Raw genomic sequence first — 18,150 nt, 5'->3', positions numbered from 1 at the left:
TCACTGAAGTGACAGCTTCTCCATAAGATATTCCCTCTTAAAATGACTTCATATAAATTTTTAACATATTTTGTATTTACTTCTCTAGTTTCAAGATGTATTATTCCAGTTAGAATATAGATTCTTGAGCCCCCAAATTGTTATGGTCTTATATCTCCCATAAGGCATTATTCTTTGCCATAACAATTCCTTGAGATTATAAATCATAGATCTGCATATAAAATCATAGATATGGAGATGGAAGGGACCTTGGAAGCCATCTTGTTTTTTCCTCTCATTTTTACAAATGAGAAAACTGGAAAAGGGAATAAAATTACTGATGAAATCACACAAGTATTAAAACCCCAGACTTCTAAGGAAGGCAAAAGAATCCAGTAAAATGAGCACTGACTTAGGAATCAGAAAACCAGGATTAAAAATTCTACTTCTGGTTGTCTGTTGTAGAAATTATTTGTAAAAGTCTTTGTTTCTTGCTTGTACTGTCAGAGTAGTTCATTTGATAATATCTTCTGTATATGTACTTGGGATGATGTAGTTAATTTGCATATTTTTATTACAGATTTATGAAAGGTTGTGACCCATTCTTCTGTCAAACTCAACTAAGACATTTGATAAGTCAAATTAGTCTATTTTCACTGGTGTATTAATTTGGTGAATAATGCTTATTGTATTCTTTAAGTAATGACTTTCAGTGGTTATGATTCTGAAACAGTGATGAATGACACAATTATCTATTTACTTTTCATGTCTCATTTCTTTTCATCAGTAGTTTGTTTAAATGATTCAGTTTGAAATTGCCAGAATTTTATGCTCTTTGTGCCTTTTTTCTAATTTGATGCTTATTTTCCCTTTTACTTCAACCAGTTGATGGTCTAGCTGCACTCAGGCAGCCAAATCTGATACTCCCATGCCCATAAATCAATTTTTTCTCTGTTAAAAGCAGTTCCCTTTTTTTGTTATTGTTGTTTTGTCCTAAATGCATAGGATACCAAAAAAGATCGAAAATGTCCTTATGTCATGGAGCTCATAGTCCAATGGGGTAGATAATCTATCAAAAACTATATACAATTAAGATATTAAAAGAATAAATTGGGGATGGGCTTAGAAGTTGCTAAAAATAAAGAGGGCTGAAAGAAGTTATAGCAGAAAGTGGGAAGTTAGCCTAAACTTGAAGGAATTCTGGCAAGCTGGGAGGTAAAAATGAAGAGAAAGAATATTCTGGCCATGGGGGCTGGGGGACAGTAAATGAAAATTCTCAGAGTAGGAAAATGGATCATTGTATTAAAGAAATATCAACATCAGTGGCACTGGATCAAAGAATACACAGAGTTTTAAGGTGTAGGAAGATTGGAAAGGAAGGAGGGAAGGGACCAGGTTATGAAGGAATTTAAAAAACAAACAGTTAATTTTATATTTGAATCTGGAAAGGAAAGGGAGTCATTATATTTTGTTGAATAAGGGAGAGAAAATGATTTGATCAAACCTGCATTTCAGGGAGATAAGTTTCATAATTGAGTATATGATGGATTGGATTATGGAGACATTTGTGTTCAGGAGATGAGTTAGAAAGTTGTTGAAATAGTTCAGATCCAAACTTATAAGAACCTATACCAGAATGATGGCAATATCAAAGACAAAAAATTTCTTAAATAAGAGATAATTTCAAAGCATAAACTACAGAACTTGACAACTTATTGAATATGACGAGTGAGAGTAAGGACTTAAGGATGACTATTTGACCCCCTTTTTTCAATGATAATATCACTGATAATAAGTGATATATTATATATATATATATAATATATGCACATAATTGTATATCATATAAGCACAAATACTAGTGTTTTGAAAATGACAGTCAGTTGTCTATCCCTCAACCCCTTTGGGGCATAGCATCCCCTCTACTGTTATCTGCTCCAAACAGAATGATAAGCAAAATTCCAGGCTTACTTCAAACTCTCCAACTCTTTTTGTTTTGGAAAGAAAAGACTCATTATATCCCAAAGGCTATGTCCTTATTTCCCTGCTCGGTCCTATTATGAATCTTCTCCTTCCTGATCCCCAAAAGCGTGTCTAGCTAGACAGAAGAATCAACTTGTGAGCAGCCCAGACCCAGAGCAGGATACAGGATCTAATCCACCCTTAACAGGGCTCTGGTAGGCCAGTTTGATCCACAGCATTAGATAAACCTAATGGAGCCTTAAGGCAGGAGACATGGCTAGATCAACAGATAGTGAACAGGCAGCTTAATCAGCACAATGACCTTCAGCAGGAGACAAGGTCAGACTAGTATATAGACAATACAATGATCAGACATAATCATAAAGCCATTGCTGGAGATAAGGCCATGCCAGTATCTAGATTGCCCAGTTTCTACCCAGTAATAAGTCTCCAAACTCTGAAAAAGGACATAGGCAGTCTAGGCCCAAAGCACATATACCCAGGGATCCTAGTACCTAGGCAGATTTGTCCAAATCCCAGAAGGAGCTGCAGCAAGAGAAAGGGCATGGAAAGTGAGGATTCTAGGATATTACAGGAGATGAGATAAAGCAAATATCAATAATCAATAATATTAGTTGGGGTCTGTCATCATAGCAACAAGTTTTAGAGCCAAGTCCAGTTCAGGGTTGAGAAAGGAAAAGGAAAAAGGAATAGGAACAATGCCAAAAAAATCTAAATTAATTGATTAGGAGACCAAAGTGTAGGATGAAGAATAAAAGTCCTTAGGTACTGTATATAGGACAAAACATGTACTTTACCAAACAACTAGAAAATTGTATCAGGAATTTCCAAAGAACCAGAGGGATAAAACTTTTATTTTACTGTTGTACTTTTCCCCTATGTGCCTTTTATCTATAATATCTACTTATCAAAGGGGAATTGCCCCTTCTGTTTTAGTCAAAATATCTTTCCCTTTTCCTTTTACATTGTCTCCTCTCATAAACCCCATACCTAGAAACCCTTTATGAAGTGTTTGTCATATCAGTTAGTGATTCATTGAGGACACAGCACCTCTGAATAGAATCAGATGAAGGAATGAGAGAAATGATTATTAATGACCAATGATTTGAAAAGATTCAGAAGTGCTAGGTATACCTAAAGGATAGAAGTAATTCTCTGCTCTCAAGCAACTCAGAATAAAAAAAGAGAAGATAACAAGAAAATAAATATGTACAAACAAACTAGAGGATAAAATTTGGAAATGTCTAAGGAGAAAAGTATTTCACTGAGCTTCATTAATAGTTTGAGGGTTGGGAACAGAGAAAGAAAGAAAGAGAAAACAAATTGACAATGTTAAAGAGAGAATAGACTTGGAATCTTCTATTCTGTCTGTGATTTATTTCTAGAAATTCTCATGCCTCTTCTCCTTTCTATAATGTGTTCTAACAACAGTATTATTTATTTTTCTCCTTTGATCTGTCTTTGATTAAACATTCTTCACTATTCTTCCTATATACATTTCTTTAATTCTCTTGCTCCACATGTCTATGTCTGTCTGCCTTTCTATTTGTCTATCTCTATCTATCTCTGTCTCTGTCTATACATGTGTTCATTTGTCTTCCTACATGTTTATATGTGTGTAAATGTATATAATGTGTGTACATAATACTTACAAATATAAATAGAGAGATATACATAGATATTTCTAGAAACACATATATAGACATTTGAGCATATGATTCCATATTCATTGACATATATCTATCATTTGCATGTGCATGTGTTTATGCATTATATCTATATATATTTATTTCTATTTCTAATATAAAATGCTCTTTTTTTATCTTTTCTGTACCTTTGGAATAAAATATATCCCACCATAATAAAGATTCTTTCAGGATTACCATGTCTCAAAATTCTCATAAATCAATTTTTGCCTCATTGTGTAGCATATGTAGTACACCCTGTTTATTACCCATAATTTGAGTATTTCTCTATAGATATCTGAGGTCATAACTTTAACGTCTGGCTCACTTCTTGGTTATTTTCATTTGCAAATTCTTCTCTGTACCTAGTCTTCCTTAATTTTCCTTATTATTCTTTATTCTAGATAGTTTTCCAGATATATTTGAACAATTTTTCATTTTCCCTTTCATTGATTGCTTAAAGACCTTTTGACTTGGTTCACAACAATCCAGCTAAAAATTTTTACTCAATCTATTGAAGTGTATTCCATGCTGATAGATACCCCTCATTAATGTGCCCCTTACTGATGCAACTGTCTGGTTGTACATCTTGTCCTTTATCTCTGAGATCTAGGCAAAAAAGAGAGATGAACATGCAAGACTGGAATAACTTTAGGGACCTTTCCATATTACACATATTAGGAGGTCTTTAAATAGGGCCAAACACAGTACTTCTTGCCCTCATTCTCTTACTGATAGAATGTGTCCTCTTATCTTTGGAAAGAGACATAGAAAAGAGAGTGGTGATAAATTAGGAGCAGTGGGATTCCTGTGGTCAGTCCTTTGACATTTCAAAGACAGAAATTTACCTGAAGGAGTGTCAGGAATTAACTCTATTCTCTATGGCCATAACAAGTTGGGAGTCTCATAAGTCAAAGCTTCTATCCCTTGTAACCTTGAACTCTTCCATTAAAATTATATTTGAGGAGTAGGAAGCAGAAAAGGGCTTAAGGGATTTGGAAATACAGTGACTTGTAATTTTGTATAGTAACTTTTACAATGGAAAATTCTATTTCACTTTAATAAAATTTTATTTGATACATCACATTGCCTGTCACATAATAAATGCATAATAAATATATGATTGATTGATCTGAGGGAATTCTTTGGGACTAACCTGAAAGGGAATGAAGTTTGTGATCCCAAGTGGGTGAAACAATTATAAGTAAAGGAAAATTATGATTTGGAAAGCAGAGAATTATATTCCACATTTCTAAATAGGAATATAGATTTCAGGACACTAAGAAAAGGCTGCATGTTTAGTGGAAGTGAGGACATAAGAATTCAAATCCTGAATTGTTCCAGGATTTAATATTTTTGTTCCCTTTGAAAAGTCATTTAGCAGAACTAGTAAAGTGAGATAAAAGGGCAAGGCCAACAGCAATAAAAAAATTAAAAGAAAAGAAAGGCAGAAACCTGAAGGCTGTGTAAGATTAGAGCAAAAGATATTTTCCTGTGTTGTTAATCCTCTTCTTGACAATGTTTAGTCTATGTAGATCTTAGCCATATCAATAAATAGATGGGGTAATTTAGAACAGCTCCTTGTGCCTCAAGTTCTATCTCAGAACTTAGAGCTTTTCTCCATATATATATATATATATATATATATATATATATATATATATGTATTGTATTTTTTTATAAAACAAAAAATAAAACCACATCACGTTATACAGGTCCAAACAGCTATACTGACAACTCTTGCTGTCCCCCTCTACATCTGCCTCGCATAGATCTATAGGGATCTTTCTTCATCCTTATCCTGTAAGGGTGCTAGCCTATTCTCCAGAGGGTTTGAGCCCTTCTGCCAATCTGGAACTGTTCCTGCCCAGGCAATTCTAGCCTGACTCTGAAGCAGTAAATTAGATGGGCATCAGAGTAACTAGGTCTTAGAGGAACCCTATACCTTGGGGAATTTGCAGCCCAGGGATGTCACAGCTACTAATCTGTCCCTGATCTCCAGTCCTACTTCTTCTTTTATACCTCTTACCTTATGGATGTGAGAAACAGCAGAGAAGGCATGGGATCTTCCTGTAGCCAGGAAAATAGACTGCAGGGACAATTTTTGTTTGAAAGTATACACTTCCTACTGAGACTGGCCATATGGAGCTCTCTGCTTAATAGTTTTCTGTTTCCTTATGCCAGCAAATGACTCCTAGGTAAGTAAATATATCTAGGTGGCAAATTCATTGACTATCCAACATCAATATATTGAGATTTGGCAGGGCAAAAATAAAGAGGAGACAGAGCATAGGAAGACTTGGGGAGAAGTAAGCAGGGAAATTACCACTTAATATTGCTTACTGACCAAAATTTACCTAGAGCAGATTTTAGAAATATAAGAGTCTCTAGTGGTCATTTAATCCAACTCCAATACTAAGCAAGGATGCTACCACTTATAGCATTCACGAAGATAATACCAAGAAGTATTCATCTTGCTTACCAGGTACCCACCTTGATTTATCTATCTACCTGTTCATACTATTCAGGAGTTCTTTATAACATCTGATTCTATAACTCCCCTTCATTTTTTTTTATCTTCCTGTACTCTGGGGCTCTTGATGAACCTAAAGTAAGAGTCAGATATGAGGAAAATATTGGAATATTATCAGCAAAACTATTTTGCTCAAAGACCACAGTGTCATGTTCATTCCTTCCTGGAATCTGTCAACAGCACTCATTCTCAATTTTGAACAATGTGGGATTCATTGTAAGGAGCTTGTCTGAATGCTAACCAGTGGAGTAATGTCTTACCCAAAGCAATGTGGAAAATAGGGCCAGCTCCTTCCATGTAGCTCAGTCCTCACCCAGAAGAGATGTGAATCCTTAAATGGAGAAATCAGAGAAGGGACATTTCTTCAATGATGGGGTGAATGGGATGTCTTGAATACTTCCATTGCTGATTACATAGAATAGGTGATAGATCAAAAATACCCAAATATCTTTCTATCCTATATATTGAAGAATTAATTTCTTGAGCTCAAGTAAAAGTCAATGCATATAAGGGAAAATAAAGTAAATGGGATCAATACATGACAAGCTGTGAAGTCTCGGGTTGTTACTGTCATATTACTGGTATTAAGAGTAAAAGTTCTCAAATGAGATTTCCAATAAAATACTAGGTAAACTATATGATTTTTGTAACTGTCAATAATAATAATACCAAGAATAAATAACCATCAAACATTCATTAAGTATCTACTATGTTCTTGATATTGTGTTAGGTATTGTGAAACAAACATAAAGAATGAAAAAAACAACAAAATCATATGAAATCGCAAGGAACTTACATAATAATGAGGAGGTAAAGTACATATAAAAATTTCAGTAAATACATATAGATAAAATAAGTTCATATACATTTTAAAAATAGTATAATATGCTAGGTTTTTAGAGAAGGCAAGAATGAGCTTTTGGCAGGGGAAGCAGAAAAATTGTATTTAATAAAAATAGCATTTTACTAGAAGGAAAAAAAGCCCCCCCAAATTATTTGAGGAAATGATCATTGATTTAGAAGTGTACCCATCCTCATAGATTACAGAATTCAATTTCCTTGTTGAAGTCACCAACTCAAAAAAAAAAATGAATGACTTGCATTACATAAATGCCAGATTCTCTGTTTAAAAATAACTCAATCGAAAAATAATTGCCCATATATGTGAATTTTACATATAAGTGAAGTTTAGTGCTAACATTTTAGGTTTTAACAAATCTGAATGGAAATCTTTTGACAGTCTCTCTGTCCTAGGAAATAATGGATAATGAGCATATTTATATTTTTATGGAGACTCTTTATCATCAAATGATAAACTTTCATTTCCAGGCTCTGTGTTCTATATATGACCTTGGGACTAAAGAACTGCAGAGATAAACCAGAAGTAACTAGCATAGCATCAAAGGGTCTTTAGTCCAGAGCACTGGAAGCCAGTAAGGTATACATTCTCTGCACAATGATCAATAAGGTATTTCAGAAATGTAGAAGATAACCAGTTGACGATGATCCCCAGAGTTACATTGTTAAAGCATGCTTCTGGTACAAAGACTGGATTTTTGATGGATAGATCATGCCATCTTAACATAACTTAAGCCATCATGGAATGATCCTCATTGCTTCCTTTTCTCATCTTTTCTCCTGGCATACCCTCAAATAGAGAGTTGTTAGACTTTTCTTATTTTTAGGTTTTTTGCAAAGTAAATGGGTTTAAGTGGCTTGCCCAAGGCCACACAGCTAGGTAATTATTAAGTGTCTGTACTCCTGACTCCAGGACCACCTAACTGCCCCTAGACTTTTCTCAGGGATGCTGCAACCTCTTACACCAACATACCTGAAGTCAGTCTTTCCTCTTAACTATTGTCTTCCCAGCTCTACTTTCCTATATAAGTGAATTTGCCCAAGACACTAGTTACAAGCTCTGGCAGTGTGAATGTGTCTGCATTCATTCATGCTAAATTGCTGGACATTTAAAATTCTCGTGACTGTTTTTATGGTGCTATTTCTTGCTCTAAGGTACCCTTTTTCCTCTTCCCATAAGAGTTCACTTCTATCAATGACATCATTCCTTTAGTTCTCTAATTCCTCTATCTGCAATGCTTACTCTGCCCTAATGTGGTGTGGATGAGCATGTGTGATCTCCATCCATCTGCCTAGAATACATATAATCTTGTTGAAACATGATTGATCCTTCCTCTAAACAAATATTTCCAAATATTTTCTAAAAGGTTATAGATATTCCAATTCAACTCAATGAGCAATTATCAAGTGCATACTATGTGGATGGCAGCATAGTGTAGTAGTTAGGAAGTTGACAACAAGGCCAGCAAGACCTGGGTTCAATTCTTGCTTCTGATACAGACCAGCAGTGTGACTCTGGGCAAGTCAACTTAACCTATTGATGTTCTATGTAGTCTTCTAAGAGTAGATGTTTCAGAGAAGGTGCTAACTTAATTTGAAGGGGAGTTAACTCATTTGAAATTCTTATAACAATGAAACCATACATCTAGTTGTTAACCCTGTATTTATTTACATGGAAGCTCTAATGATAGGTGCTGGGATACAAAGTAAAAATAATCACTGTCCTCAGGAAGCTTAGGGTATACTAGGAGGGGAGAGGAACATTAAAACATGTAAATAAATTATATGTGTGTAAACCACATACATAAATATGTTTATACTCATATGATACATATGTACATATATGCATTGACAGTGAATGTAAATGTGTGTGTATTATAGAGAAAAGAGAGCTAATAAATAAGTGTATTAAGGAAGACAAAAGTTTCAGTGAGTAAAATATATGAGTGTGAGAAAAGACAATTGTACATTATTTCAGAAAACAATTGTATAAAATTCACCCTGACAATTCTTCAGGCACCAAATCACTGTGAAAAGATGACTGACTCTGGAATCAGAGGTAATAAGTTCAAATCTTGCTTATGAAATTTATTTCCTGAGTGATTAGAACAGATTGTTTAATCTGTTCTATTACATGATTTGATAATTTTTTTGTAATTTTAATGATTTATCCATTTGCAAATTTATGAGTTAAACATTTTTCTACCTCTCCTTGTCTTTCCTCTCCCCTCTCCCCTTCCCATGGTAGCAGTTTAGTAAAAGTTGTACATATACAATTTTGTTTAACCTATTTACATATTAGTCATTTTATGTATGAGGAATTAGAATTAATAAAATAATAAAATAAAAATTAATAAAATAAAGAAAATCACGAGCTAGGAAGGAAAAAACATAGGAAAAGTTTTAAAAAGGTAATAGAGCATGAATTCAGATTCTGTGTCTTTTTCCTCTGGATGAGGGTCACATCATCCATAGCGGATCTCTCAGGATTGACCTTGATCTCTGAATTGCTGAGAGGAGCTGCATTCATCATATTTGGATCAACTATCAAGGTTGTTGTTAATGTGTTCAATGTTCTCTTGGTTCCGCTAAGGTTTTCTGTTTTAATACTTGTAAATGAGGGAATTGTACCATGGCCTTTGAGCTCTTTCCATTCTTATATCTGTGACTATTGTTGAGGAAGAAGCAGACTCCTTGCACCATTTCACAATGTTTTGTTTGGCTAGATGTTCCTTTCTACAATAATAACTTTCATCTTAATAATTTTATGTTTGATTTGCCACTGAATATGAAGTGAAAATTAAAGAAGAAATTGAAACAACCACCCCGAGAATAAGAGTATATTGGTAGTTTTCTGATTTTATGCTATCTTTATTTTAAGGCATCATCTTCATCTTTATTCTTATAGTTAAAAGTACCAAGGGGCTTTATTGTCATGGGACTGAATAATGTGGTAACTGGTCACTACTATATGCTTCAGTGACCTTTAGTCTAATTCCTAAACCTCTAACATTCTGTTTGTCTATGTGTTTGTTTGTGTTATTTTCCATTCTTCTGCATAGTACTGGTCTGGACCAGATAATTAAAACCTGAGTATGCTGCCCCTGAGATCTCATCATGATCAAAAATACCTTAGAACGCAATTTCTCAGCTTTCTTCCTGGTTGGAATTCCTGGCCTGGAGGCCTTCCACTGCTGGCTGAGTATTCCCGTTTTCCTCCTGTATACTCTGACTCTACTGGGGAACACCCTCATCATCCTCACTGTCAAGCTGGAGCCTAGCCTCCACCAACCCATGTTCTATTTTCTCTGTATGTTGGGTCTCAATGATGTAGCCATTGCCTCAGTCACAGCCCCCAAGATGCTTAGCATCTTCTGGCTGGATGCCCACCTTATAGCATTTGATGACTGCCTGGTACAGATGTACTTTATCCACACTTTCTGCATCATTGAGTCTGCCTTATTGGTTTCTATGGCCTTTGATCGATATGTGGCCATCTGCCATCCTCTACGCTATGCCACTATCCTAACCACCCCTCTGGTTATTAGGATGGGATTGGTTGGAGCTGCCCGAGCCATTTTCATGGTTCTTCCTTGTCCATTGCTCATATTAAGACTACCCTACTGCACCAAGTATATCATCAGACATGCCTATTGTGAGCATATGGCCATAGTTAAACTGGCATGTGCCAATACCTTGATTAATCGAGCATATGGCATCTCTGTTGCACTATCTGTCATGGTTCTAGACCTAGCACTTATAACCATGTCCTACATTAAAATCCTCCAGGCTGTCTTCCGGCTCTCCTCCAAGGATGCCCGATCCAAAGCCATGGGTACATGTGCTGCCCACATTGCCACAATTTTGGTTTCTTACATACCTGCCCTTTTTAGCTTCCTCACTCATCGCATTGGCAAGAAAGTGCCACCATCCCTCCACATTATTTTTGCCAGTATCTACCTTCTGGTACCTCCTTCGGTTAACCCCTTAATCTATGGTGTGAAAACAAAACAGATCCGTGACCGAGTAATGGAACTCTTCTTCCCAAACCAGAAGGCTGGGAAATAACTGTGTAAAAGACATAAGGATGCTTAAAGGATGAGGAGCCAATTTGCTATTTATTAAGGTTTCAATAAGTAAAAGGTATAGTGTGAGGCAGTGGATCTATTCAGTAGTCTCACGTGGATCTGATATCATATTGAATCAGAAATTTCTCAAGAAATAGAGATTTCAACTCAATCTCATTTACCTGTCCTGTGTAACTCTTATACAGGTCCTCCCATAAGCTTCCTCCCATTGTACAGGAGGTCTTGTTCATTTCCTTTGATACAACAAGATTACTAGTGTAGTCCTATAAATATTCCCTGATTATTCATTGCCCTTCCTTGTGAACAATCCAACTTCTTGTTCTCTCATGTAGCTACATGAATATGTGTTTCTCCTTTGTGCTCTGTATGATGTACATTTTTATTCTTAAGAAACTGTTGGATTTCATGTCTTCCTCTCATAGAATATTGGCATTAAAACATAGGCCTTTATTTTCATAATAAGTTCAGAGTCATTAAAGGAGTTTATCAGTTTTCTGAAGTCAATTAAGTCTATGATCTTCTTGCTCCTCCAATCTAAATCCAACCCTTTTCCATCTGTAATGTCCAATAAATATGCACACTGATAGATAAAGGTTGTTTATTCAAAAGTTTCTGTATTACAGAAAAGAGACATTATTTATTTACTTGGTATATATTGTGTGGATGAACAGGTCAAGCCTCTTTTAGTAATCCCACACCTCTTCTCTGAGACTATGCAATGTTCTAGAATTTAATGCAAACAACATTGCACCAGTCACAAAGAGGACAACATCAATTACAGGAAATCCTTGCTCAATTTGTATCTGGACAGGTCTTGCTTTTCTAATCTTCTTGAAATTTACTTCTCACAACGAATAAGTCCAGAAAATCACCTTCATGCTGTTCTTCACATAAGACATTCCTTCTTCTACCTTCATAAATTTTCACTATCGCCAGTGTTTCAAATTTCTTACTTCCTCATGTTTGCCTCCTGGGTTTTCTGCCTTCCTTTACAGCCTCACTAAAATCCCACCTTTTGCAAAAAACTATTTCTTCCCCCACTTAACACTAGGGTCATCTATCTACTGATTATCTATAATTTACCTATTTTTACCTGGTTAATCTCATGTTATCTCCCCCATTAGATTCATAAACTCCTTGAAATCATGGACTATTTTTGGTTTGGTTTATTTTGTCTTTGTTTATATTTCCAATGCTTAGCACAGTGTCTGCAATATAGAAGATACTCAATAAATGATTAATTATTCCTGCCTTAATCTGACATAATCTCTCTTAATGTCTTGGTGATGTCTAAGAGCAGAAGATCATTGAACAAAGTAAGCTGAAAATTGATAGAACAAAGTATGATATAGGAATTTAGCGCAATATTATTTTGCTATAAGGAATGATAAAAAGAGATAGTTTCCAAAATATTGTAACATATGTACATAGTCCAGCAAGACAAAGGTCCAAGTGGTAAAATAACAAATGGATATGGGTGGGGATTGACTTTAACAAGCTCCAGCAAAAAGGGTTGGGAAAGAAAGACTCACAAGAGTCATTCAACTGATATTCAAGCATTTGCTAAGTCCTTATGAGGTGATATGCACTGTACTAAGCACTTTACAAAAATTACCTCATTTGATTTCCACACTAATCCTGAGAGGTAGTTACTACTATCACCACAATTATATATTTAAGGAAATTGAGTCAGGCAATGGTTAAGTGACTTGCCTATAGTGGTAAACTGGTGTCAGAGGCTAAATTTGAACTCAATTATTCCTGACTCTAAGTTCAATGTTCTATCATCTGCACTGCAATATTCTGTTGTTCCGTCATTCAATTTTGTCTAATTCTTCAAGACCATATCCCACTAACACAATTCTTGTGTGTGTGTGTGTGTGTGTGTGTGTGTGTGTGTGTGTGTGTGTGTGTGCTTGTGAAGGCTATTATCAAAGATACTGGAGTGGCTTGCCATTTCCTTCTTCAGTGGATTAAGGTAAATAGAAAGTAAGTGCCTTACCCATGATCACACAGCTAGTAAGAATCTGGAGTCATATTTAAATTTAGATCTTCTAGACTCAAACTCTAATCACCAAGCAACCTAGCTGTCTCTTATCTGCAATATTTAGCTATCTCTAATGGATAACCCAAACACAGAGGGAACTCAAAATTTAATTAGAACAAATAGATTTATAAACCACATACATATAAGTACTTCCCTCAGGAGAAGGGAAGGGCATCACTGGGGCTGTTTTTCTCAATCACCCAAAATTTGGCCTTCACTGCTGTTTATGTTTAAACATTTTTATTGCATCTCTTTTTTGTACTGGCACAGAATTGGAAATTGAGAGAACTTAGAGAACTATTGTTCTCTGTTGAGGGCCAGCTTCCATAGGAGTGAGAACAAACATGTATTCTTGCTCACTAAGAGTTTCATTGGTTCACCAGTGAACCCTGACCTAAACATCTGCAGAGTTAGAGGTGTGGGGATAACGAAGAGGTGATAAGGAAGTCCATAGACTTCAAAGGATAAATATCATAAATTTAATCAGGGAAACTATATAGCTGGGTTCTGTCTGACTTGTTATGTCTGAGATAAGTTTTGATATAAAAGTCTGGATATTCAGCAATAAAATTGAGATTGTTTTCATAACATTAAGTGTTGGTGGCTTTCATGACATCTAAATTGGTATAATATCTCTTCAACCTGGCCATCAATCAATGTTCAGATGCACACCTAAGTTGTAGCAGCCAATAACTGGTGCCTGAACAGGGGACAACCTGAAGGGGATTCGTCTTAAAAAAAGACACTCTCTGGTCACCCTGCATGTCATAGAGCATGGTACATTGGGGATATATATATATATATATATATATATATATATATATATATATATATATATATAAAGTTTTTCACCAGCTTTAAAACAGAGAGCATTTATAAGGGATGAGTCAATCTAAGGATAGAGGACATTATTTGAGAATGTTAAAGAAGAAAGTTAAAGAAAAAGGCTTGTTAATAATTGGAAGAATTTACTGAATGTGTACAAAAATGTCCTCCAGTAAAAGGAATGCTAATACTGAAAAATGGGAGACTGTGAGAAGAGAGATGAGTGAGCATTTCAGACAGGAAGGTCAGGAGACATTTCCTATAGGAGTCTTTTCATTGTGGAATATTTTAAAAGTCTATATGACTCCACCTGGAGATGTTTCTTTAGATGTAGATGTTCAAACTATTCAACAAGAAGATAAGAGTAAAAAAGAAAAGAAGGAAGAAGAATGGTGGCCTTTATCCATCAATGCAACAACCCGGGGCAATTTGGGACTATCTGCAATAGAGAATATCATTTGTTTCCAGAGAAAGAATTCTGGAGTTTGAACAAAGACCAAAGACTACTACCTTTAATTTAGAAAAAAAATTGTTAACTTATTATGTAATTTTGTTATCTCTAATACTTTATTTTTTTCCTTAAGGATATGATTTCTCTCCCATGCCATTCAACTGAAATCAGTGTATACAATGGAAACAATGTAAAGACAATCAGAATGCCTTCTGTGGAGGGGGGGGGGAGGGAAGCAAGCATGCGGGGAAAATTGTAAAACTCAAAATTAATAAAATATTTCTTAAAAAATGAATGGTGGTCTTTCCCTCCAATGCCACCTCCTCCAACCTTAACAACCTACCTTCTGCTCTTTTATGATCAAAAGAAGAAAACACTAACAAAAATAAGGGCATATGAATGTTGTTCAGAAGGCTGCTCAAAAAGTAATGGATAAAGCAGAGGAGATTCAATGGGACATGAAAAAGTTATTGTTCTCCTTTGCCATATTTAAGAGACCTGATACAAAGAATGCAGAGAATGTTTTGAAAGAATACAATAATCTAGATTTTAAAACATTTAAGGAAATAAAATCAGAAACAAGCATGTATGGAAATACTAGCCCATATGTTTTAACTATGATAGAAACGTTAGCCAGATTAGCCCCACAAGACTAGACTATGATAGCAAAAACTGCTCTCATACCAGGAGATTACTAAAAATGGAAAACTGAATTTTTTTGAGAATTTTACTAGTAAAGTTAAAAGAAATGAATCATCAGGCTTAACCATAAAATTTGAAATGCTCACTCGCCCTGATCCATGGGCAGGAGTAAATAAACAAATGGTATAGTTTACAAGTATACCAACATATATATATTGCTGCAAAACAGACATGGCTAAAATTGCCCGAAAAGAAAGGAGGCAATACTTCATTTACAAAAATAAAACAAAGCTAATGAAGATTTTGCACAGTTTCTTGCTAGGTTGCAACAAGCAGTTTGAAGGAGTGTGAGAGACCAGACAGTTTGCTTGCTTGTGGCTCCTTTATTTCAATCTTGAATTTAGCAGAAAGAGGAATTCAGAAAAGAGACTAGCTAAGAGAGAGAGAATTCTTTCATGAAGACTTGGTTAAAAATAAAATTAAAAAAATGTTAAAAATGGAATTTATTTGAAGTTGTAGAAACAGAGAAAAAGACAGTGAGTATTTGTAGATGAGAAAAGTATGTGCTAAATAACTGCAAACGAAATGCTATTTGACATTTAAAAAGCTTTGAGGAAGTAGATTCCAGAAAGACAAGTGAATCAGGTCCATTCCAAAGTACATAATTTGATTATTACAGAAAATAATGGAACAATTGAGCATTGAGAAACAGACCCCCTCCAGGGAAGATTTAGGACTGTTCCTGTAAAAAGAAGTTATTTGGTTTACTTAGATTTGTCAGCTTTGGTGGCGTTTGTTTTTGTTCTCTGGCCAGAGTATTTAGAGATTTAGTTCTAGAATGTACAGGTTTATCTGGCACCCTGCTGTCTTTGTTTGTATAGTGTTTAGGGGACCCTCTAGTGTGAGAGCAAGGAAGGGTTTTCGCCAGAGTTCAGGGGTCTCTTTGGTTCAAAATACTTTACCTCTGTTTATGTGTTTTATATGTGTTTATTTTAAATTACAAGCAGAGGGAAGCTCTCAGCTGTCTCTGTATGGTCAGGCCTGCTGTCATCTCTGTGTTCTGATTGGCCAATCTTCTTTCCATTCTCTCTTTTCAAAATTGGATCTTTTTCTTTTCTTAAAACTGAAGATTTGGAAGTCCAGGACAGCTTTTCTTGAAAATCATGCTGTTTGGGGGGGGGGGGGGCAGAAGGATGTTCTATTATTTTCTCTTATTTTCTGTTATTTATTTTCTGGTCTGTTTGGCTAACAGGGTTTTATTTACTGATTTGGCAAATTATACTCATAAAGAAATTGAAATTGTCCCTAAAATTATTTTGACAGGTCTTAATTAGCTTGTTAATAAAGAAGATTTTTGATTATAATGTTTTATGGCCCCTCCAGAGTCATAGGTAAAAAAAGAACTAATGGATATGCTAAAATAGATGGGCCAGACTGGCTTTGATAGAGACTGGGAGTCTGCCAAAACCATTGTCAGCACAGACTTGTGAGTTATGTGCTATTAATCAGGGTTTAAAATTGCTAAAAAAGGGGGAGATAATATTTACACAGATTCAAAATATTCTTGGGGTGTAGTTCATACATTTGAAAAATTTAGGGTAAGCGAGGTATGATAAACATTAGGTAAAGAATTAGTACATACTATCTTGTTATCTCACAATATCTCAAATCCAACTCCCAGAACATCATTTTGTCAGTGAGGATAGAAAGTTTTTATAAGTTAGAGCACTGAGAAGTTAGAATAGCACTGATACAGATTAGACGAATTTGTTAACATGTTTTTAAAAGTAAAATAATTTAAGGTAATTTTGAATATGTGTTTTGGAAATTTTAAGATTGCTAAGAGAAATGTAAAGAAAATCTTGTAATAATGAAAAGAGACTTTTAGAAACATCTGGTCTTAATTTTTATGTATTGCAAACTTTTGGGGAGTAAAGAATATATACATTAAATTGAAATGTGTTATTTATAATTAATAAACTAAGAACAGATGCAAACAATTTTTTTGAAAATTTAAAATTGTGTTACAACACTAAACAATGAATGAATTGAAGTGTTATTCATCACATTTGTAAAGATTTGTTATAAGAATAGTAGAGAATACCTTGCCAACAGGTTATATCTCTCAAAGTTTTTTGATCCAGAGTGTGAAAAGCTGTGTTCTTCCATCTAGTGTTTATTGAAGGGTATATTGATATGTAAGATCAAAGTAGCTTTCTTAATATATGTTATTTAAGAAGAAGAAATTATATATGTATCCTGTAACACTTTCATTGGTAATATGTATGTGTGTGTTTGTGTGTGTGTGTGTGTGTGTGTGTGTATGTGTGTGTAAACTAAATTCATGGAGAATCTTAATTTCTTTTTGACAACTGGAGTGTATTTGAACAAAAGGAAAATAAGCTTATAAAACAGAGATGTAAAAGAAATTTGCGTGCAATAGATATTCAGTTCTAAGGTAAATTTTAAGAGAACTTGTTTTGTTTTTCTTTAAGAGAATGAGATGACTGTGTGGAAATGTTATGTTTCATGTAGGCTAAGAATTTAATGTCCAATTTATAAAAAAAGCAAAATGGTAAACTCAGAAGAAGAGTGCATAAGAGATTAGGAAGTATATCTTAATTGCAATTATTTCCAATAATATTCAATAAATGTGAGAAGCCTGAAAAATGATTTGGAAACTGAAAATTATGTAACACATAGTTAACTTACTGATGAGCAATATGTTGAAAAGTTATGTGATCTAGTTTTTTCAATATAGGCTATTTTACTGTAATCATGTCAATGCCTTAAATTAATGATTGATTGCTTTGTAGATGTAATGAGGGAAAATACAAGAAGTTATCACTCTCAAGGTTCCCTAAAATATTTTTTTAGGTTTTTTAAGGCAAATAGGGTTAAGTGGCTTGCCCAAGGCCACACAGCTAGGTAATTATTAAATGTCTGAGGCCAGATCTTAACTCAGGTACTCCTGACTCCAGGGCCTGGGCTCTATCCACTGTGCCACCTAGCTGCCACAAGGTTCCCTAAAATTTTTAAATAATGTTATGGACCTTATT

At 34.8% G+C, this 18,150-nt stretch overlaps 1 protein-coding gene across 1 annotated transcript; it reads left to right on the top strand.

Moving 5' to 3' along the window:
• Positions 1 to 10,155: 10,155 nt before the first annotated feature.
• Positions 10,156 to 11,106, top strand: LOC141489760 (olfactory receptor 52P1-like). Its single transcript, XM_074190207.1, has one exon. The coding sequence runs from the start codon at positions 10,156 to 10,158 to the stop codon at positions 11,104 to 11,106; it is 951 nt and encodes a 316-aa protein (XP_074046308.1).
• The last annotated feature ends 7,044 nt before the right edge of the window (positions 11,107 to 18,150 follow it).

The sequence above is a fragment of the Macrotis lagotis genome, chromosome 1 (assembly GCF_037893015.1).
Source record: "Macrotis lagotis isolate mMagLag1 chromosome 1, bilby.v1.9.chrom.fasta, whole genome shotgun sequence".
Taxonomy (NCBI): Eukaryota; Metazoa; Chordata; class Mammalia; order Peramelemorphia; family Peramelidae; genus Macrotis; species Macrotis lagotis.
This window is presented reverse-complemented; position numbering and strand designations above follow the sequence as displayed.